We start from the raw sequence: 24,117 nt of genomic DNA on the forward strand, positions 1-24,117 counted from the left end.
CAAGTCATTGAGTTTGCCTTCTGGTGGATTGAGACCTGTCTTCTCCTCCCTTCTGTGTGGTAGTGCCCCATTGGCGAGGTTTATACTGGGCTTGTCGTTGTCCTCTGCCCCTTGGGCATTTGTATTTACCCCTCTGTGGTCTGTCAGTGGCTGGAAAGGCCAATTTTTTGTTGGCCAGTTTCTGCTGAAGCGAGGGGGTTGTACTTGTAGGAAATCTTTGACTGTCTGCATAGATTTTGCCTTATCTTCCATTTTCTTTAAAACTTCTTCTGCTTTAACTCCAAAAAGAACATCCTGCTGTAAGGGAGCATCTAGTAGTTTTGCTTTAACATGATCAGGCAGTGTTTGTTCCTTTAACCAAGCATGCCTACGTATAACAGACCCAGTGACAGCTGCTCTGCAGGAGGCCTCCAAAGAATCAAACCCACATTATAAGGTATGTTTGCCCACCTGCTCAGTGGCGTGCAACAGATCCTGTACTTCTTTCAATTCAGATTGTTGAGGGAGAGCGATTATTCTTTGCTTTAACTGAGAGATTAGAAATTGCTGATACTTAAGCATGTGAAATTGACAATTCAGTGCCCTCATAGCTAGTGTGGCTGAGGTGTAAACCTTTTTCCCCCACCTGTCTAGTGCTCTGGAATCCCTCTCAGAAGGTACTGGGTTTTTAGCCATAGAAGCCTTAGCCCCCTTGGGACCCTGGGAGATAGTCTCTGGGTCAGCTACAGGGCTTTTGTAAAGAAATTTGTGGGAATCAGGCACTCTGTAGTATCTGTCAGGCTTAGCCGGAGCAGGAGGTAGAGAGTCAGGGTTGAAACTGGATTCTAAATAGACATCATCTACACAATGTCCAAAACTGGTGGGATGGCAAGTGGTCTGTGTTGGGGGAGTAAAATAAACTCTCTGAGCCTTTTCTTTGAATCAGAGTAGTCCTGACCTTCCCAGTGAAAATGCTCCCTCATAGTGTGTAAAGTTTCCCCAAAGGAGTAGTCTTCAGGGGGAGAAGCTGAGGGAATAGAGTCCTCAGCATCAGAATCTTCATAAGGAGAGAAGGAGTAGTCTTGGTCCTTAGAGCAGTCTGAAGAAATGGACATTTGCTCAGAGGATGCAAAATCTTCTTGTCTAGGCCTTTTGTCAGGAGGGGGCTGGGAACCCCTGATTAAAGAAATCAAATCTTCAGTCATTTTGAGCATCTGTTTCTTAGGCATGGGGCCTTGAACAGGAGACTGAAGTGCAGTCCTTTTAGATTTAGAAGGAGTCTTCGACTTAGAAAACGTTTTAATGGTGAGAGTCGTCGGTCTGAAAACGCCTTCAGAAACCGATGGCGTTTCTGTAGCACCGACGTCTTTTGTAGCAAAGTCGTCGGAAGGGCCTGAAGTAAAAGGCTGCGTCAGCCTGGTACATTCCATCAAAATTGCCACAGCGGTCTCAGGTTCCAGGTCTGCGGTAGTCAGGGGCTGCGTCGGAGCCTCACTGAGGACTGGAGAACCGGAGACTGGATCAGCTGAGGCCTCGGAATATGGTTTAGGCCTGGGCTGTCTGTCCTTATCCCTGCGTTTTTTGTGCACGCCGGTAGTCGGTTGCTCCGACGGCATGGTGTAGTTAAATTTCCTACCGAAGTAGTGGCATGCAAAATCAAAGCGTCTTTTAATAGTACGCTTATTAAATCTAGCACAAAACCGACAAGAAGTGACGTTGTGGTCTGGGCCTAGGCAAGGTATGCAATAAGAATGAAAATCCTTATGAGGTATTTGCTTCCCACAAGAAATACAATTGTTAACTTTTTCTGACATCGGTCTGAGGCAAGAAAAGTTTCCCCAACGGGGTACTTAGCTTTATAGAAGACTTTGATCTGAAATTCGAAAATCTCAGGAGTCGGCCGACCGGCACTTGCGAACTGCTTCTGCTTTGGGCACCGTGCGGCAAGAAAGACTGAAGAAAATGGCGTCAGTTGCATTATATATACCCCTGGTGCACTGATGTCAGGGAAGAGGCGACAGCAACCGACGCCGGACCAAGACTTTGGAATTCCGGCCGACTGCGGGACCGCCTGACGACAGGTTAACCCAAGTGTGATGACTGCAGCAGGGTAACACGATGAACATCCCCTGATTAAAGAGATCAAATCTTCAGCCATATTAAGCATCTGTTTCTTAGGCATGTGGCCTTGAACTGGGGACTGAAGTGTAGACTTTTTTGGCTTAAAAGGAGTCTTAGGCTTAGGATACGTTTTTATGGTGAGCGTCGTCAGTCTGAAGACGTCTTCAGAAACCGAAGGTGTTTCTGCAGCACCGACATCTCTTTCCGTAGTGTCGTCGGTAGGGCCTAAACAAAATGGCTGCGTCGGCCTAGCACTCACCGCCAAAGGCTCCGAAGCGGTCTCGGGTTCCAAATCTGCGGTAGTCAGGGGCTGCGTCGGAGCCTCACTGAAGACCGATGAACCGGAGACCTGTCCAGCCGAGGCCTCTGAGTCTGGCTTGGGTCTAGGCTGCCTGTCCTTATCCTTGCATTTTTTGTGCACGCCGGTAGTCGGTTGATCCGACGGCATCGTATAGTTAAATTTTCTACCGAATTAGTGCCATGCAAAATCAAAGCGTCTTTTTATAGTACGCTTATTAAACCTAGCACAAAAACGACAACCAGTGACGTTGTGGTCTGGGCCTAGGCAAGGTATACAGTAAGAATGAAAATCCTTATGAGGTATTTGCTTCCCACAAGAAATACAATTGTTAACTTTTTCTGACATCGGTCTGAGGCAAGAAAAGTTTCCCCAACAGGGTACTTAGCTTTACTGAAGACTGTGGATCTGAAATTCGACTTCGAAAATCTCAGGAGTCGGCCGACTGGCACTTGCGAACTGCTTCTGCTTCGGGCACCACGCGGCAAGAAAGTCTGTATGGGTTGTATAGGCATATAATGGACTTCCCAGATCACACTTTTAAATTTAGAGTTATTTCTGTGTTAACTCTAGGACCAAGGGGAGGTGATCTAGATAACTATCTACAAACAAGGGAATACGAATGGATAGTTCGTTTACAAGCAGATAAACCACCTGGTCTTAATAGTGCTGTTAGTATAAAACCAATTTTGATAAATAGGCAAAAACAATATCTTTGAATGTTTGTAGCTCTGTTACTTCCTATATGATTATATATTGTTTACATTTTTATATTTTATACTGTATATGAAAATGTTTAGTATTTATAACAATTTTTTTAATGAATGTTTTCAATGAATGCTTATAAAAGTTAGATTTTAACTAATATTTAGGATAGGTTAATTGTTCATGTTCCTTTAAGTATTTTGGCTGGCTTAATCATGTGATAGAATTAATCCTCTCTTTAAAAGTAATGAATGGATGTATTTTTTATATGCCGAGGAAGGGTGTAGACCTGAAAGCTTCATTAAATCTTGACATGTGGTGACTTTCGTGTGTTTTTTGCAAGAAAAGTTTCCCCAACAGGGTACTTAGCTTTATTGAAGACTTTGGATCTGAAATTCGACTTCGAAAATCTCAGGAGTCGGCCGACTGGCACTTGCGAACTGCTTCTGCTTCGGGCACCACGTGGCAAGAAAGACTGTAGAAAATGGCGTTGGATGCATTATTTATACCCCTGGCGCACTGACGTCAGGGAAGATGCGACAGCAACCGACGCCGGACCAAGACTTTGGAATTCCGGCCGACTGCGGGACCGCCTGACGACAGGATAACCCAAGTGTGATGACTGCAGCAGGGTAACACGATGAACATCCTTTATATATACTATGTACAACTGACCTGAACAAAGGAGGAAAAAAATAATAAAATATATGAAATTAGTAACAAAAATTTATAATATTCAATTAATAAAGTATAAAGTTACACATTAATTATTTAGGGTTCATTTTTATATTACCACGAAGCATGGACAGAAAAAAGCTAAGAGATGTCATATTTCTTTTACTCTTGATAAATGTGACATTACTGTTTACAGAATGTAAAAGAAAAACCTTAACAGCTTTACTTTCCCTTGACAAAATGGAGCTTAAAAAAGAAAGCAAGTCTAATAATGTGTGTTCACGTGTCTGTGTATGCACACGCTTGTGTGTGTGTGTGTTTGTCTAACAGAAAGAGTGCAAAACAGAGGTAGAGTGCATACTTCTCAACTTTTTTGTTAAAAAATTCAGGACAAAAATAGAGCAAGAGACTTTCTATTACCACACGCTAGCCAAACAGTTCTGCAAAATCTGGCACAAATGAGAGGCAAGGGGGAGGGAGCTTGCAATGCCTTGCACGTAATGAATTTTTTGTCATTCAGTCGATCACAAGGAGACATCTGAGATGCAATACAGTCTAGAAATGTTGTTGAAGTTGCTGGGCATATTGTGCATGTGTGTGTGCGTGTGTGTGTGTGTGTGTGTGTGTGTGTGTGTGTGTGTGTGTGTGTGTGTGTGTGTGTGTCTGCCTGTGCCTTTCCAAGTGAGAGATGCAACTATATTAACTCTCACACACCAGTCAGTACATCTAACAATTAGCGGGTTGTAAGCATGAACACCTCATCTCCTACTCCACCCAAACCCACATCACACAAACCTACATATGTGGAGGTCCTCACCAGAAACATACCTAAACACCAGAGACATCACAAACACAAACACAAGCATGCGACACATAATAGTTCCTCTGCACAACACAATACACATAACAGCTCATGCACCAGTGTTTCACCTGTGACGCCTTTAAGGCAAAACACAAAACCAAACATATAGGCGATTCCATCATGAGACACACACATGTCCCTCTCACCAGGCTGCATAAGGAAAAGGTCACGGTCAGCTGTCTGTCAGGTGCCAGGATCCACCATATCACACATGCACTCAAGTCTTTCAACAACAGCTACTGTTATGACTCTGTCATAGTCCATGTTGGTGTAAACGATTTGAGGTGTGCCTCTCTGGACTATAAGAAGTGAGACATGACTGAGATCTTGAACTGTCTGTCTCAGGCAGGTATGTCCCTAGCCTTAAGCAGCATATTTTACCTTCACCTAGGATGATGCCTCAATACAAAGAGAAAATGACAGACTTCAACTGGCTTAGTTTCTGGTGTCATTTTAAGGGGATCCAGTATCTGACAGCCTGAGATAACCTGATCAACAGACCTCGATGCTTTGCCAGAGATGGCCTTCATCTGTCATCCCTGGGATTTTGGCTACTTTCTAAGGTTCCTGATGCTCCCATAGTGCCTTTTTAGGCAGTGTTTCAAGGACAAAATTCCTGATGTAAAAACTCCATCTGACAACCTCAAAGTTATGCTGCTAAACTCTAGGAGTCTTAACATGAAACTGCACTCACTAGAAGCAGTTCTCACCTTGGAAGACGCAGTCATAGAGACCTGGATCAAGGCTGTGGAGAGCAGCCCCAGCCACAGTCATACTGGGTTACACCTCCTTTCACACATTCTGCACTCACTAGAAGCAGTTCTCACCTTGGAAGACACAGTCATAGAGACCTGGATCAAGGCTGTGGAGAGCAGCCCCAGCCATACTGTGTTACACCTCCTTTCACACGTTCAGTCCAGAAACTGAAAGCGTGAAAACTAAAGGAGGCAGTGTATCAACATTCATTAAAGAGAAATACACCTCCAGATTGGTCAAGCAGCATGATTCCCTGGAGATACTTAGATGCAATTAACTGTTGGTAGAACAACTATTCAAGTCATTACCAGCAACAGGACCCCCTCCATGAATCACAACACCCACTCTGCCTATTTGGATCTACTTGAGTCTATCAAGATACATCTGAACTCCATGATTTTGTGTGACTTACTACCCATCCATTGACTGGGTAAATTACTAGTTCTCAAACTCACTTGCCCAATGGTTCCTCAATTTCATTAATGTAAATGCCTTGGACCAGCTGACTGATACCTCCCACAAGGGGTGCCAGCATCCTGGATCTGGTGCTTACAATATGGAGGACCACTGTAGCACCCCCAGTCTGAGGTCTTCCCTGGTGAGATATGACCACAAATCAGTCTCATTTGAAGTAACTATCACATCTGACCCCCCCCCCAGCAGCAACTAAACTAAAAAACTTCTCCAAAGCAGATTATAAACTCTTACAGGATGGTATAAATAGCTTCTCTGCACCTCCCCCCCTCAGATGGAACTGGCAACTATGCCGAGTTCTACACCAATGCTTTATACAAACACCTTTATAACTGCAATGACTTGGCCATACCTGATAGGACCCAAAAAAGCTCCTCAAGGAACAGCAAACTTGCTTGGTGGACAACTGCCATTAACAGGCTTTACAATAAGAGGAAGAAATTGCTGTCTAAGAGTAAGAGGGAGTGAGCTCCAAACTGGAAACACTCCCTCATCAGCTTAAACAAGTGAATACGACTTCTTGTGAAGTCCCCCAAAGCAAACCATTAATCCAAATTAGCTTCCTCAACAAAAGACAGCCAATAAGGCATTTTTAGTTGCATCCATAACCTAAAAGGAAAACCCCAGATTTGTGTTGAACTGGTAGTTAATGATACCATTGAGCCTGTGGACATACCTAACCTGTTGGCTGACAGGTTCTTTGAAAACTTCACTCCTCTGTCCCCACCACACATACCCCATGACATTCCTGCCACCTGTCCCCTAAAGAGCTGGTCATTAATGCCCTCTCTAAGGCCAGGAGCACAGCATCTATGGAACCTGATGACATCCCAGGCTGTGTCCTACATGGACGCCAACAAGAATTAGCAACAGCATTGGGTACTCTTTTCAATCATAGTTTAAGCACCGGCTTCATCTGAGCTGAACAGAAAATGGCCACCGTTATTCCCTTGCACAAAGGCGGTGCTTTCACTGACCCTGGGAACTACAGACCTATTAGCCTGACTAGCATTATCTGCAAGTCCATGAAGCAAATCATCACAGACCTTATCATCAGAGATATAGGTAATCCTTGACCCTACTCAGTTTAGATTTGTCAAAGGGAGATCATGCCTGTTAAACCTGGTGGACTTCTTTGGAACAGTCACCAAGACCCTGGATGAGAGAAAATCTGTGCATACAGCATCCCTAGACTTAGCCAAGGTGTTTGACATCATCTCCCACTCAATCATCATTAACAAACTCACCCAGCCAGGTATCAACCCCATATATCATTAGATGGGTCACTAACTGGCTCACTGATAGTACCCATCTAGTCAAAACAGGGGAATCCACCTCCAACAGCAGACCTGTATCCAGTGGTGTTCCACAGGGATCAGTCCTGGGACCTCTACTGTTTGGAATCTACTTCTCCAAAGTACAAGCAAAAATAAAGGTCTAAAGCTGTCAAAGTTTGCTGATGACTGCAAACTGGGAGTGGTCATAGAATCTCCAAATGATGTCAATATTCTACAAGAGGGTCTTACACAAACAAATGATTGGTGCCAAAGGAATGGCCTTAAACTCTGTAAGGGCAATGTTCCTGCTAACTACCACATCAATAGCAACACCTTAAGTATGCACTTAGTGGTGAGAAACCTGGGCACACAGGTTGATAGCAACCTCACCTTTGACCACCAAGTCTCCACAATGGTAAGAAGGACATTCCATATTGCTCATCTCATAAGTAAAGGCATTGCCTCAAGAAAAAAAGAAGTTATAACCTCTGCTGTACTCTTCCCTTATCAGGCCATTAATGAAGTACAATGTCCTTTTTGGTATGTAACTTTCCAAGCACCTGCAGCAATTGAGAGACCACAAATGTTCCTCACAAGGAAAATTATAGGTCTTCAGCATCTGTCCTATGTGGATCATCTAAAATCACTGTCACTTTATTCTGTTTCATACACACTACTCAGAGGTGATCTCTGCCTTAAGTACAAGGCAATCTCTGACCCTGCTTTATTGGAAATGCTGCATCTCTGTAAGTCAAATGGTACAATGGTTACTCACTATAAAACCTTAACCTGGTATGTGACATTAACAGAATCTTTTGAGGGACAGATTTGTCTTCCAGACGTTACAACACCTTTGGAACAGACTTCCACTTCATGTCAAACAGAGCACCCCATTGGCCCTCTTCAAACTCAATCTGGACGATTGGATGCGTAACAGTAAATTCACCCAGGGGGGTCTACCTGTGTCCCTCTTGGACAGGGGCAACAGGTACTGTTTATGGAAATAAGGGTAGAACTTGGCTAGGCTTGTAAGGGCCCTAGGGCCATTAGCCTAGTAACTTCCTATGATCCTATGTCTGTGTGTTTGGCTTTTGGTGTATGTATGTATGTATGTATGTATGTATGTCAACATTAAAAACTTACATAACTAATATTTTGGAAGTAAAATATTTCCTTAAACAACCATTATGTATGCTACAGCAACTTTGAAACATTAGGCAGTGAAACTATTTTACATTAAAAAATGTGCAAAAATGTATGTACTAATAAAAACACAAAACTATTGTAAAAGACATACCATTATCAATGCACAATAAATAACTGACCATCTAGGGGAGTAGAGAACCTCCACCTGTGGTGTCAGGCCACAGAATACCTGGAAGGGTCCTGGTGACACATTAGGCCTATATGCAAGCATACAACAAAGGTCTGGCTTAGATGCACTATATGTAGGGAAATGACCAACAGACAGGAGACCAAAACAGGGAAAAACCATCAGTGACACAGACAGGTTTAGCTTTCTTTATTACACTCACCCTGTTTGCCCAGTTACATCATTCAAGTAAGATGGTTGCATGTTCATACCTCAAAAACTAGGGGGGACACTATAGACACGTGCCACTGTGATGCAATGAGAGGGGCTTCCTTCTCAGGACAGGTGATAATAGGGTATGAAATGTAGGGTCATGGCAGTGTGGATGGTGAAAATGGGGGCTGCCTGGAATAGGGCTGAAAACTAATTAAAAATATGTGGCTATATAAAACATCCTTATCCTGGTGGTATACCCCAGATAAAAGACATGATAAAAACATGTATCCGGTGTACTGTGCAGGCATTTGTATCTGCACTCTCAGGTGCTTCATCAGAAGTTTAGCCAGCGACCTCAGAATATCAACGGTAATCGGTGTCTCGGCTGCATCCTTATCTCTTATAATTTTCTTCAAGCCCACCATATTTACTTTACTTGTGAAAAACTAAATTAAAAATTCACACATGGCACAAAAATGCATACATATGTAGCCCACTGAAAGCCCATAAAACTTAAAGCTACACATAAATAAAAAAATAAGGTAAAATGCAGACTGGATCTCTATTTTGTAGCATAAAAAAGAAAAAGTAATTTCAAACAACGCACAAACAAAATACTCATACGCATAACCCACAAAATCAATACTGCCAATTTAAAACAACTTCTCAGAATTTATTCATGTTACAAATCATTAAAATAAAATTGTTAACCAGAACTAAAAAAATGCTTTACTAGCAAAACACACCCAATTCTAACTGTGTGCAACTAACCAAATGGAAAAGGCATTAGCGTTGATTCAACTTTGTAAACTAACGTAAAAATAAGTATGAAACTAGGGCATTCTATCAAAACAGTCATTACACTACTAAACGTCTTTTCATTTGTTTTATTTTACTTGTATTTGTTTTCAGGGGTAAAGCACTGATCTCCATGCACGTTTTTCAGACTTGGGATGGGAGCGGTGTCTGGTTAAGTGATTTGGTCAGAGTTACACAGTTAGGCAAAGGAGGCTGAGGGAATCATATCTTGTACCATTGGGCCACAGGAAACAGTTCATTAACAGCTCATAAATCCTCTAAGCCAACTGCCAGACATTCTTAACTTCATAAAAATTGAAACTACAACAAAAATAAAAAGTAGAGAAAAGTTAATCTTAACAGCAGAAAATCATGCAAATCACACTACATTCATAAAAACTACACAAGATACCTGTAGCTGTATTCAGTAAAAACTCAGGCCATTAACACAGCCCATTAAAGTCAATGGAGCATGCTAGCCTTGAAACGCAGAAAAAATGGATAAATGGAATATGTGGTTTGGGTTGTATGACGCATGAAATATCTTGTATTGCAAGCTTAGGGAACTTGGTTCCAAACTTGTGGCTTTATCACTCATCACAAAACTATGAAGCATTGATTCTTAACCCTACAATACAAATACTTCATGTGCGTTATTACCAGACGTGAACGTACTTCATACACATACACCCCCCCCACCAACTGCTGGAGGTCATCTACATATTTAATAGACAGTTGTTAAGTTAGAAGGCCACATACCTCTGGTAATTCTGGAGGAAGAGCAGGAGGCTTTGGCTTTTTTGGTACAGCTGGTGGCCCTTCTATGAACTGCTGAATCTCTCCATCATCCTGCTTAGCAGGATGCTCTGTTCCTCGAGGTTCTATAAAAATTTCATATCCATACTCTGGAAAACAAGCAAATGTAAATGTAAAACTCTCCAAGAAGATATGAATGCTGAGTATCTGGCCATCCTAACAAGGAGAACAGTCAACTTCTGACTTCTGTAACACGATGTCTGAACTGTGAGAAAGTCTAGACATATTACTATGATTAAAAGTCTCTGTTGACAGAACATACTATTTATCCCCAGACAGACCTAAGCCTAGAAATAAATTTACATTAATATCCTTAAGGACAAATTTGCAATTTTGTAGTGAATTGTTGAAATAATACTGTGAATGAACAGCTATTTGGTATAGTACTTAGTGCAGCGGTAGCGTTGTTGTCTCACAGCAAGAGGTTCTCCTGTTCGATTCTCAGCTGGAGCGTCTTCTGTGTGGAGTCTGCATATCCTCCCCATGGTCGAGTGGCATTCGAAAGACATGCGTAAATGGGCATGCCTTCGTTGAAGGGTGGGCATCGGGCTGGCACCTTGGCACCGTAAAAATCTACTGCCAATGATTAGCGGACCGGAGTTCCCCTGTGGCGACCCCTAACTGGGAAAAGCCGAAAGAACAACAACTTGTACTCAAATCGTAGACTTTTAATGCTACTGACAAGATATATAGAAGAATTTGCTCCCTTCACTGCATCTTTGGGGTAGGAGCCACCATCCACTTTAACTGGATGTCCAGTCCCTAAGAAGAGTCACTCAGAATTTTGGGGCTTGAGCATCAGTAACTGTCCCTTTCTGTATGATTCAGCAGACGTTCCCAGAGACAATACTCTGGAGTTGTGGGCATACCTAAACATAAATATAGATAATCAGAAGTTAAGTTTATATTTAAAACCATGTTTTAGTGAAATATTCATCTGCATTAACTTGCATATGGTCTATGAGCAGACAAAAAGAGACATTTTCAATCCTTAGCTTGACAAAGAAATCATTCAATTTGTAGCTAGATCAAAAGGCATCATCGCCAATCGCAATCTAGTCTTAAAATTCAGTGGCTGGTTACAGATAATGATATCAGTTATCTGTTCTATTAACCAGGTTAATCCCACAGAGCAAAGGCATATTTGAAGAGGAGATAGAAAAAATGTCCACATTAAAAACTTCGGGACATTTTTTTGAGGATACAATGAACCTGTTCAGTTTGACTATGGGAATCAGAATATTTGTTGAAAATTTGCACAATCATGGAAAAATAACATATAATCTGCAGTATACTATAAAAACAGGTACAGCTTGAAGAAGTGATAGCTGAAGTACTGCAATGTACTAGAAGAGAAAATTGCTCATTAATTCGGTTAAATGTGGCACAGAGGCAGAAAGGGCAGGAAACACAAACCCTAGAAGAAACTCTGAAAACAGGAAAAAAATAACTTAAGGGAAGATTCGCTATGTTTGACAGAAATGGATAAATATAGTAATATGTATGAGAAATGGAAGTTGCTAGAGGTGAATATGACAAGGACTGTTAACTTTGTAAGTCAAATTAATAAAGTAACTGGAACTATAAAAAGAGATCCATGGTATATAACAAAAAACTAATGCAACACAATACATTACTACAAATCAAAATTAATAGCAGATAATATAATTACAAAGAAAGCAAAAATTAGTGAAGGAAAACAAAGAAGCAACTAGATCACCACTGTGGAAACACAGACTCAAAACAATTGCGAAACAGTTAAGAAAAAAAGTATCATTATTTGAAGAATACAGAAAATGAAATTGATTTAAAAGAAAGTATTAGAAATGTGACTAAGCAAAAACAAAACTACATCAAGACAGATCAGGAGTTAAGTTATACTATCTCTAACAATAAATTAAAAATCTCTACAGAGGTTTAAAAACTCAGGAGATGCACCGAGAAATGTAAAGAAAGGATACAAAACTAACAGTTTAGGGATGAGCAAAGAAATGCTACAGGGAGCTAGGGAAGAAAAACAGCAATAGTTGAGATGCCACCGAGAATGGAAGAAATAAACACATTCTGGAGAAATATATATGAGGATCCAGCTGAGCCTAAGAAAGCTGAGTGGGTAAAAGAAACAAGAACAATTAACAGACTCTGAAATAGAATCTATGAAATGGAATGACGTAAGTGCTACTGAGATAAAGCAAAATATAAGAAGGGCTCCCAACTGGAAAACACTGGCTCCAGATGCTGTACCTAACTTTTAGTTAACGGTATTGTTATCCTTGCACTGTGCTATATGTACACCCTGAAATGACACTGGAGTGGCTAACAATGGGGCACCATACTCATACTTAAAAGTGAACCTGCAAATCACCCTAAGAAATATTGACCAATAACCTGTCTCCCGACAATATACAAGTTAAATACAGGAATTATTGCATAAAGAGTATACAGTCATTTAGATTAAAAAAAATCAATCATGGCCATAGAACAGAAGGGGAGTAAAAGAGATTCATATGGAACAAAGGATCATGTTTTGTTTAACACAGCCATAATAGAGACCTATACAAAGAATGAGAATCTCAGTATGTAATGGAGAGATTACAAAACGAATGTGACAGTATCCCTCATTCCTGGATTATAAAAGGCTTAAAATGTACAAGATCCATCACACATTTGTAAATTTTATTGCAGTTACTATGAAAAAATGGCAATCCACTTTGCAGATGAACCACAAAAAAAGAAAAAAAACTGCTGTCCAAAGGGTGTGAAAATCCAACATTTCAAGGTGATTCTTTATCCCCATTACTGTTTTGTCTTGGTCTCTGTCTGTTAAGCTGTCTACTCAACAGCTGAGGTGACGGATTCAGTCCGACTCCAATAATCAGGTCAAAGGATATCTCATCTACTCTACGTGGATGATCTAAAACTGTAGAGTTCATCATCTCAAACACCCGGAAGAGCAACTACAAGTCATTCAAACCTTCTCAGATGACAAAGGAATGCAGACAAACACGCAAAAGAAACATTTGAAAGAGAAAAACTGAAGAATTGATAAAATATAAAACTACTGGGGGAATGTGATACAAATAATTTGGAACAAGATTTGTACAAATATCTTGGAATGGATGAAGTTGCAGAGATGTAACATGAACAAATGAAAACAAAGCTATGTAAAGAATATTTTAGAGAACTAAAATTAATACTGATTCTGTTGTGACATTTAGGAACAAAGTTCAAGCTATAATTCAACTTGAATTTCCTGCTTTTACTTACAGCTTTAGGGTGATTGTCTAGCGACAAAAAGAGATGGATAAGCTTGGTAGAAAAACTAGAAAATTGCTTCATGCCTTCAAATGATCAAGAACCAATGTTTGCCAAGATTATATATTCTTCATTCTGAAGGAGGCATGGGCCTCCTTGAAAATGACTCTACATACAGGTCAGTGATTGTGGGATTGCATGCATATTAACTGACATCATCATATCCAAAACATATTGAAAGTTCTATAACAAACAAAATAAGTCTAAGGAGACCTCTTGGCTTAGGTTAGCAGACATCCTTAGGAAATAAACAGGAATGGAAATGTAACCAATTTGAATAACAAAACAGATGGCAAAAGAAAGTGCAAAAAAGCAAAAGAAAGATTACAAAGAATGGAATCTGGAAAAAAGAAAAGATGAAACAACCACAATTATAGCAAGAAGTACAGTGACCTACTGGGACAACCACATGTCCAAGAGTTGGCTTATGAGTTGCTAAGGCAAGGCAAATTTAAACCAAAAGTCAAAAGGTTAATGTTGGCAGCCCAAGACAGTGGATTACATACTAGATGGTTCACAAAAAAAAAAAAAAACAGAGGGGTAGGAGATGCTGTCAATTGTAGGTTTTGCAGTACAGCACTGAAAACAGTTCCACATCATGTTGCAGGTTGTGATACCGTCGTGTCTGAAGGTTTGTATACTGAAAGACATAACCATGTGGCAAGACTGTTACACTTGAAACTTTGTAAATATTACAACAAAGAAGTAGCTGAGAGACACTGGAGACATGAACTGCAAAGGATTACTGAAAACAAGGAAGTAATTAAAGATTATGTGGGATCATCCTGTATCAGCAGCTAAGAAAGCAGAAGCAAACAGACCAGATACTGTAGTTCAAGAGAAAAAGACAGAAACAGCTTTGATTATTGAAATTGCTACACCGACTAAAGTGTCTTATGAAATGAAAGACATATATTTGTAAAATATCAAGACTTGCTAGCAAAAAATCTAGAACAATGTTGAATACGGATGCATAGATAGTTGCAGTTATAGTAGGGCCAAGTGGGCTAATAAAAAAAAATTAAATACACTACCAACAAAGGTAACCGATTATGAACTGCAGAAAAGGCAATCATTGAGAAGACTTATATCAAATGTCAAAAACTGAAACAAAACTAATTTCATGAACTTTAATTATGTCCAGACACAGAAATAGGGTACATTCCTGTCAAGGTATGTAAAATCTTAAACATTTGGAGAAATTAAACCAACACAATATCTAGAAACAGGAACAAAACCAGACCATGCAGAATAGAGTCCTCGGTAGTAATTACTTTGTAAGCACTTTGTTTATAGGCAGTTCTCTGGATCAGCTGCTATAATCACAGACAATACTGTTAGTCAGTTGCTGAGCTGAAAGAAAACACTGTGAATTTCTCTAGACATAAGGATAATGCTACAGGTAAATCACAGTCCTAATGAAAAAACCTTGGTAAAGGTTAGAAGTGTACTGCCAGAGCTGATAATTCTTCTCAAGCACAACAGTCACTCTGTGCAGGGATTAATCTGCATGAATATGGTATCAAACAGCTGTTAATAAATGTTTACAGGCAGCATCAGCTAACCTTACAAGTAACACAAACTAAAACTAGTAACTTTTTTTTTCTGAAAGGTAACCATGTATAGTGAGCAGTGCCTGCTATGACTTACACACCTGTAAAATTGAGAATGTGCTACAACACATATTACACACTGGTCACCCCACCTCTGTACACATAACTTCATATGAGATTCCTCCAGCATTACTGTCGTAAAGGCAATGCAAGTTTGCACACTTTTTTCATATTTTAACTTTACTACTCAATTTACTTATTTATATATTTGGAAACATCTTATACTTTAGTAAATAAAGGTTTGGCAGGCTAGAAATTAGTATAAAGACAAATATGCTTTGGGGCAGGCCCAAGGGTAGCATAAAAAGACGAATGAGAAATTACTGGGAAAAGATCAACAGAAGGAGAAGACCACCATGGTGCAAAGGAGGTAAAAATGAAGTATGGAAAGAGTGAAGGGCTTGTGAGTACTTAAAAGGCGTAGGGCAAGCAGGAAGGAAAGAGCAAGAAGATGCTGAAAGAAAAGTCGCGCAGAAAGATGTAAGGGTTTAAGACATGACTGAAACAAAAAAGGGGTTCTTTATGTGCTGACATGCATATGTTCATACAAGTGTTGGAAAATAACTGTTGGTTCTAATGCCCAAATCTGCCAGATATGGTACAATCACAGCTATCAGTTGGTTCAAATCTGTTTTAGAAACTAAGAGGGTACAGTTCATACCTCTCAACCTGTTAGCACAAGAAATCTGGATAAAGCCAAAAATAATAGGGGACAAAGCCCCAAATACAGGGACAATTTTTAAATATTGCCCTTTTAAAATTTAGAAAGTTGCTAGAATAAAAGGTTTTGTGTTACCATGCATTTTCAAAAGGATATGTAGTCTGAGACTCAAATATTTGTCATTATTTGGTGAATTCAATCTTCACTTGTTTGACACCAGAAAAAAAAACATATTTTTATGAGGCACAGCCCAAAAATATGAGGCAAAAATCTGGGCATTCTGCAAAAATTTGGACAGTTGAGAAGCATACTGCAGTCCTAAGATATGTGGGATGTGTATTCCAAAATGGGTCAAGTTTTATTGTAAACCAGGTCACAATTTAGACTAGATGACACTTATTTTGTTGTAAGTTCTGATCAACACCTCTAAGGTTGCAATCACCAAGAACTTACAAGGCCAGACCATTAAATGACAACTCATTCCTTCTCACATTTTATGCAGGAATACAGATCCACTCATCTCACAGTAAAGAGAACATTTTAAATTCCTCAGCCTTGTTTTATATGAGAAGGGAGAAAAATCATAAACCTAGTCTATTTTATTTGGACACTTTTGAATTTAATAATCAACATTGTATGTGGACCACAGACAGCATATTCAACAGCTGACTTTATTAAACAAGTACATATATGTAACATAGCTAACATTGACCCTGCCTGAAATACTTCCCCCATAAACTACTCAAAGCTGAATGCATATTGAAATAATCTAACTATACTTTTTTATGACAGTTTAACACCTATGCTACTTTTCCATGTCTGTCCTGTAACTGTATGTAGTAGAAAGCTAAGATGTTAAGTAGTGTAAGTCTCTAAGATCCCTAATTCTCCAGATCTTCCACTACAAAAAACTTTGGACCGTGTCCTGTCTCAATTACAAATTGCTTAAAAAACGTGTTAATAGCTACACTACTGCAGCTTTAAGTTAAGGCTTTCTATGTAGCTGCTCTCTGACAGCTAAACTTCGTACTAAGTATGATGCACCACTTCTACAAAAATATTTATTTATGCTATTATTTGCAAACCTTAACTTACTCATCTACCTTTTATGTCCCAAGTAGTGTGTTCTGGCAGTAATTTCTTCCTTAACTCACTTTCTTCACTTCTCTAGCTGATCTGTGTACTCTTTTTCTCCCGGAGCATATTTCTTGCTATTAAAGGCTCTTAAGCCATTTTTGTCTGAATGTTTTTTGCGTTGTACTAACTCAGGCACCTTGTCCACTACTAACAAACTACTAATTAACCTCATGGACTTTGTTTCTGCCAAGAAATGACCCACTATTCCTCCTGTTCTCTTAACAGATTTTAATGGGAACAGAAAACCTAATGTCACTGACCAGAGGTACCTAGGCCTAATACTCAAACCTATCCTTTCCTTTACCACACATATAGATTTTGTAACTAATAAAGAACTTGTTCAATTAAAACTATGTTACAAGATCAGTCACCTCCTTTCACCTACTACATGCAGGCTCATTTCTAAAAATATTTTAAATACCCAACAATATGGCTTTTCTTTTCTTGTTATGCATCAAGCCCACAATACTTACAGAATACAGATTGTGGAGAATAAATTCTGCAGATTCTTTGTATTAACAGATCCCCAGATGCACCATAATATTGGACCACTCAGTCTTTGCCCTTACCTGGCCATAATATTGGACCACTCAGGCTCTACCCTTACCTGGCCGTAATATTGGACCACTCAGTCTCTGCCCTTACCTGGCCATAATATTGGACCACTCAGTCTCTGCCCTTACCTGGCCATAATATTGGATAAGCCTGCAATGGTGGCTGATGTGACTTAAACTAGACATTATTTACTTCAATCTTGTAAAGGTAGTTTCAGTCTTAAAGGGGGTAATGACCATGTTTTAGCAGCTTGTAAATTAGACTAGTTAGAAGAAAATTGGCCTTATGAGGCACCGAGAGCCATTTGAAATTTTTAAGTAAAGGTAGAGGCTGAGTGGTCCAATATTATGGCCAGGTAAGGGCAGAAACTGAGTGGTCCAATATTATGGCCAGGTAAGGGTAGAGACTGAGTGGTCCAATATTATGGCCAGGTAAGGGTAGAGACTGAGTGGGGAATCTCTACATGATGTAATTTATTTGGATTTTAAGGAAGACCACTGAATCTAAACTACAAACAAATTTACTAAGTAAACTGTATGTCGCTCAGAGAAAATCGTTAAATGGGTAGGAAAAAAGGACTGAAGCTGGCCCCATGGTATTATGCGATTGAGCCTTCATTACAGCCCTGGCAAAAAGTCCGAGTGTTGGAAGTGAAAGTCAGGAGGGACAGGGGTGATTGGTTGGCTCATTAATCCAAGACAATGGCTCATTAATCCAACACAAAGGAAGCAGTTCAGTCCTGCTTATCAGCTGCTGCCTACTGGACACAGGGTTGTGTAGAAAGCATTACAAATGGGACATCATCCTAGTGGCATCTATCCATTATGACTGCATCCTTTCCTTTAAGGTCCTCCAAAATGGGGAACTATTACAAGCAAGGCCCCACTAATGCTTAGCTATAGATTAAGTGTGATAAAACACTATTGGGCCAGGTTGCAGATGTTGCATTAGGGGTGAACCTTTTACCCATATCACAGGGATTAACTTAGCAGTATACACCTCCCCATAAAATCACTGGGATTGCCACCTTGATTCTTGGCTCTCACTACCTTTTCATGGACAGCAGGAAATTGGGGGAAATTATCAGGTTGGTAGAGGACAGGGGCTCCAGCAAAGAATAATGGAAGGCAGAAAGCACAGGGTAGCATCATGGGGGGGGGGGGGGGGGGTTACTGTCATGGCAAAGAGTGATTTGTTTGGAATTGCCTCAAGGACTGAGCTTGGGTCCTGTGCTTTTCGATACAGCTGTGGGAGACATTGAAACAGGCATGGAAATTGGAATTAATAGCTGCATAGCTAAGCAAACTGGGCAGACATTTCTGCCAACTTCTGCATGTACACCCGGCAGACAGTGGGCAGAACAGACACATGAGCTGTAGCATTAAAACCAGGTGATGCTAGCTCCTCAGATGAGGTTAGCCTTTCAGACATTTCTCACCTTTATCAAATTCTGTTAGGATTTCCCAGGATAAAGGAACAGATACTTAGCAGATGCAGACATTACTGATGCCACTAGATGATGTTAGCCTAGAAAGGATCAATCTTTTCATACATTAGCCACGTATGCATTCCTCTTTATATTCTCCTGCAACAGTGACTTATGGGGAAAAAATGTGCTGCTTGTTTCAGTTCCAGGATCAATGAATTTGGGCATGTATATACTTCAGAACATCCTGGACATCAAGAAATTAACTTCAGCCATACTAGACTGGATCCCATTGACATTTATTTCTCTTCAGTCATAAAGCTCTGCCTCTTGTTCAAGCCACCCTCATGATGACAGCAGTGATACTGAAGCATCTAATAAACTGATCTTTGAAATGAAACAATTTATCAGAAGTAAATGTCAGGATGGCATACATTTATAAAAGCCAGAGGAGTTAAGATGGTGCCCTACTAAATTCTACCATACTGAGAATGTCCGAATATTCTCAATTACTTCCATTCAAAGTTTTGTCTTTTTTTCTTTAAAAGTTCAAGATTTCACAAAACTCTCTTGTGCATTAAACTACAGAATGAAATAAATGGCAGTTTCAGCAGATTTTTACAATTAAAAAAGCACTACATATGATAATGTCCAGTATTAAAAAAGCACTATACATGATAATGTCCAGTATTAAAAAAGCACTATACAAGATAATGTCCACTGAGCCAAAAATGAGACTGACTGCTGTTTTTGAGCTGCTTCTGTCTGGCACAATAAAGACAGTGGTCTAGTCATTACTTTACTTACATACGTGCATCAGACTGGTTGACTGCACTGCAATTACAAGTGGGAAGTCTGTTTAAAATTATGAAATATTTTCACAAAATGATACTTCTGTAAAAACCATATGTGCATCAATCCTAAACATCTGGGACAGCCTCCATAAAGATGGACCAGTAATCACAAAATCCCAACTCAGGTAGCTCACATTGCTATTAAACAGAATAACCTAAACAACACGTTTTCAATAGCAGCCATATTACCTGGTAACGTCATGCCACAGGTTACCTGGTAACGTCCTGCCACGTTACCTGGTAACGTCATCACTCACGCACTATTTGTATTTAGCCTACAGATGAGTTATAACTTTAAGGGGCATCTCCCACAACAGTATTTTTCAGCTGGCACTAAAGACAGTGGCATAAGTATTGATTCTCTCTATACTGTAGTGTACTGTACTCTTGATTGGATAAACGTCCTTTGTTCTACAGTATATGACCTGCTTTCTCTCAGTGACTGTTATTTTTTAAGCTCATGTGGCATTATTGCTGCTTACTCATACTTCATGTGGCATTATTGATGCTTACTCATACTCTAAAATCAGAAACATGGTACTTTACAGGTTTGAAACTGGAGAGGCCACTTCTGAAGGCAGACATGGGCTTGTGTTCCTTTACGTTTCTATTCCCCAGCAGCCATGGCCAGTTTCTTGAGTCATTCTGCATTGCTTTCACCCCACTGCATTTACTTTTCCCCACAATCCCCCTCTGACTAGCACAAAAATAAAGTCACTGTGATTCAGCCACGTAATCCACACTCTGCTATCTACACCTGTCCTACTTCTTCTTCTGGTCACTAGCCATCTGACTTACTTCTTCTCCTGGTCACAGTCCATCTGACTTACTTCTTATAGTTTTACTTATTTTTTTTTTTTAATTTTCCTACGTTCTTACATACTGGCAACCACATAAGTTTTCATATTGGTCTTTACACATGCTTTTTGCTTCTATTTTTGTTTCTCTTTTATAATAAAACCTTAAAAGAAGTGCCACTGTGTCTAACATGCACACCCAGTAATAAACAAATAATATACACTTTCAGATAAAAGAAAATGGAGTACATGTTTTCATCCTTTTATATTCTGTCTTCATTGATATGACTTATTTTTACTCCTTCCCTGTGCATCACCTTCTAAAAGCCGTTGTCTCATTTCTCGATCGTAATTCTGCTTGCTTAGATTGGCTTGCTTGGCAGATATGAGGTAGAGGAAGGCCATGTCACCGTTCCGCCTTATGCCATGATAGTGGAGTGTTTCATTATCTTTTGGAAGGCGCTGTCCAATAATCCACTTTTGCACTCTGGGATGGAAGCCATAGTCACGGAACACCTGACCAAAGGTAAAACAGAGACATTTCAAACAACTTTAGCTTGGTTACACTTGGATATAAATCACAGAATGCATTTCAGCAGCAATTAGAGTGAGCAAATGGTCCACTGCCTATTTTAAGATTTGATGTTCAAGACAGATACAGCAGCCATACAAATATTTACAAAATACCTCACAAAATGTGTGACTGGACCCATTCCAAAGAATGAAAATTTTCCATCTACAATTGCATGTGAAACAAAGAATATAAACAGCTTATGTCCTACATAAATGCATCTTAAATGAGACGGTCTGTGTTGAACAAACTGTCAGATGGTTTGGCTGGGATAAAACAAGACAATCCCAAGGTGGAGATGTCAGCTGACAGTACAACTCACGTTAGTTCTGCAGCATGGCTGTCTTATCTAACAAATGTACTTATATTAATGATTACTACTGAGCAAATGATGTACACTTCTGCAACAAGTGGGGAACAGAGCTCTCAGTAGGTTCATAGGTGTTCACTAGGCTAACGAGCACAAGGGCCTTTTTAAGTCTAGCCATGCATCCCAAATCTCTGACAAGTTCTGATACCCTTGAGAGATGTAAGCATGGGCCTGGGAGATGAACAATTTACAGTTTACCCATTTGCATTAGAGATGTAGGTGCCAAACCAGGGGTAAATTTTCACTTTCCCAAGATTCATTTTGTACAAAAATTTTCAATCGCGGATGACAAATCAATTCAAACATTAAATTAAAAAAAATGTTTAGGTATAAAATAGAAATTCTGTCCATGGTGGCTGGCTCTACGGCACAGAGATGGCTTGACTACACACTAGAAGACATGGCAACCATTACTATCTAGCATTAAAGCAGCCATCAGGAAAGGATAACAGAAAGTGGCCAACAGAGGTTCACTTACCCTGGCAGAAAACAGCTGGAACAGGTTATGCTGCAAGAATGCGCTTCATACATAGTAGGTGGGACATACAGGAAGTGAATCTAGCTAAGGCATACATTGCCCACTATGTAATGGTGGATGTGCTCCATTTTGTGGGCACACTGAATCATAACTGCTAGCCAACAGCAAGAGGGAGTGAACACACAAAATTATTCTAACCCCTGCAAGACGATGGTCATGATCCTTAGTTTTTACAGCAGATGTCTAGTGTCCCAGAATAGCATAAATAAGCCTGTAGGGCACGTGGGATTGATGCAAGGTGTGGGGGTAGCCAAAACAAAGAAAAAAAATACTCCCTAGGTGTATGCATCATGTCAAAAAAGTGATCTGAATGTCATTTAAAGCTCACAATATATATGCTATTCATGCTGGTGATGGATATTAGCAAACAGACTGGGGATCCAGGAAAAACAAAGCTGCTGTATGCAAATAATGTAGCATTACAACCAAAGTTTAAACTAGAACTTCACAAAATTACAGGGGAATAGAAAGGAAAACTGAAGGTACATGGGATGAAACAGAGTAGAGGTCAGACAGCTGTAATGGCAGCAAATGGGGAAAACAGAACAAGCTGAAAATTCAGATATAATGGAAATAGTGGCACAAGTTAACAGCTTCAAGTATACATACGGGGTGGTTTCAGAAAAGGTGAAGTCTGAATGAGAAAGCCACAGCTTGAATCAGAGGGGCTGCAGCCAACTGATACAGATTGTCAGGGTGTGTGGCAGAAGAATGCCAAAGAAGCTGAAAAGCAAAATTTACAAAACAGTAGTGCAACCAGTACTACTGCACTGTACAGAAACAGAGCAGTTAAGGAAGCTAGAGGTGATGGAGATGAAGTGCCTTTGATGGGTGGTGGGATGTACACTGGGGGACAGAAAGATAAATTGAAATAGAGCAAAAGCCAAAGTAGCTCTAGTTGCACAGAAAGTCAAAAAGAATGGCTTACAGTGGTTTGGGCATGTGCAGGAAAACAGAAGATTGGGAGGGACAGGAAGAAGGCAAGAGGAAACAAGGATATCCAGCAAAGGGGTGTGGATTGTGTAAGAGAAGACCTGCAACAGTCGCTGTCGAAGAAATATGAGGCTAGAAGTGAATAAACAGAGATGGCAACAGTTAAAGTATAGTTGTGTACACTTACCATAAATGTAGATGTTTGAGTGTATTCACCGTTGCAATCATCACCTGTGGGTTATCCCTGCTGTGGTAGCCTTAATACCAGAGTCAATGTTTTCCCTGTGTCGGCCCAGGCACCTGTAGTCTGATGTCAGGTCATCAGTGCTATAAAACAAGGCAGCAGACGCCATCACATCAGTTTTTCTTACCCTAACCAATTAGAAACACAAGGAAATATGGTAAAGTGGTCCTGGTGGCTAAAGCCACCATGGTTAGCTTATATCCCCCTAGGGAAAGAGGATATAAGGGGAAAGCAGGACTGCAACAGTGAATGCACTCGAATATCTGCATTTATGGCAAGTGTACACAACTGCACTAAATTCTTGGTGTTTCACTGTTGCAGTCATCACCTGTGGGAGGATTCCCAAAGCTGAGGAGAGGGGTGGAAGAATTAGTCAGAGCCCTAGGCCTAGGTCAGCAAGCCCTACAGAACTGCAGAGGCAAACCCCGCCTTAGCCTTACAGAAAAGTTTTAAGTGGTAATGCTTTGTAAAGGTGTGGACAGACATTCACATGGCAGCTTCCAAGATGTCCCTGGTGGGTACTCCTCTGAGGAATGCTGTGGAAGTGGAGGTTCCTCTAGTGGAATGGGTATGAATAGACTTAGGGGGTGGTTTCCCCTGTAGTCTGTAGCAGAAATGGATACAGTGTGATATCCATTTGGAAATGGTTTGTTTGGAAATGGACTTCCTCTCTGCCCCTGGGGCAAAGCTGACAAGAAACTGGTCTGTTTTTCTGAAGGGTTTAGTATGGTCTAGGTAGTATCTGAGTTGTCTGTGCATGTCTAATGAGTACAGAATTCTTTCCCCCTTGTTTTGAGGGTTAGAAAAGAAAGTG

The 24,117-nt window shown here is 40.2% G+C and overlaps 1 protein-coding gene across 2 annotated transcripts in view; it reads right to left on the reverse strand.

Moving 5' to 3' along the window:
• The window catches only part of RBCK1 (RANBP2-type and C3HC4-type zinc finger containing 1), a 348,371-nt gene that overhangs the window by 205,586 nt on the left and 118,668 nt on the right, over positions 1-24,117 (reverse strand). For both annotated transcript variants that reach the window (XM_044090303.1, XM_044090302.1), the window contains 2 exons: positions 20,965-21,163; positions 10,233-10,378 (listed from right to left, as the gene is read on the reverse strand). In XM_044090303.1, coding sequence (XP_043946238.1) covers positions 10,233-10,378; positions 20,965-21,163 — 345 coding nt within the window. The remainder of the gene's footprint in view (positions 1-10,232; positions 10,379-20,964; positions 21,164-24,117) is intronic.

This window comes from Protopterus annectens, chromosome 12.part0 (assembly GCF_019279795.1).
Source record: "Protopterus annectens isolate FY-2018-M chromosome 12.part0, PAN1.0, whole genome shotgun sequence".
Lineage (NCBI taxonomy): Eukaryota > Metazoa > Chordata > Ceratodontiformes > Protopteridae > Protopterus > Protopterus annectens.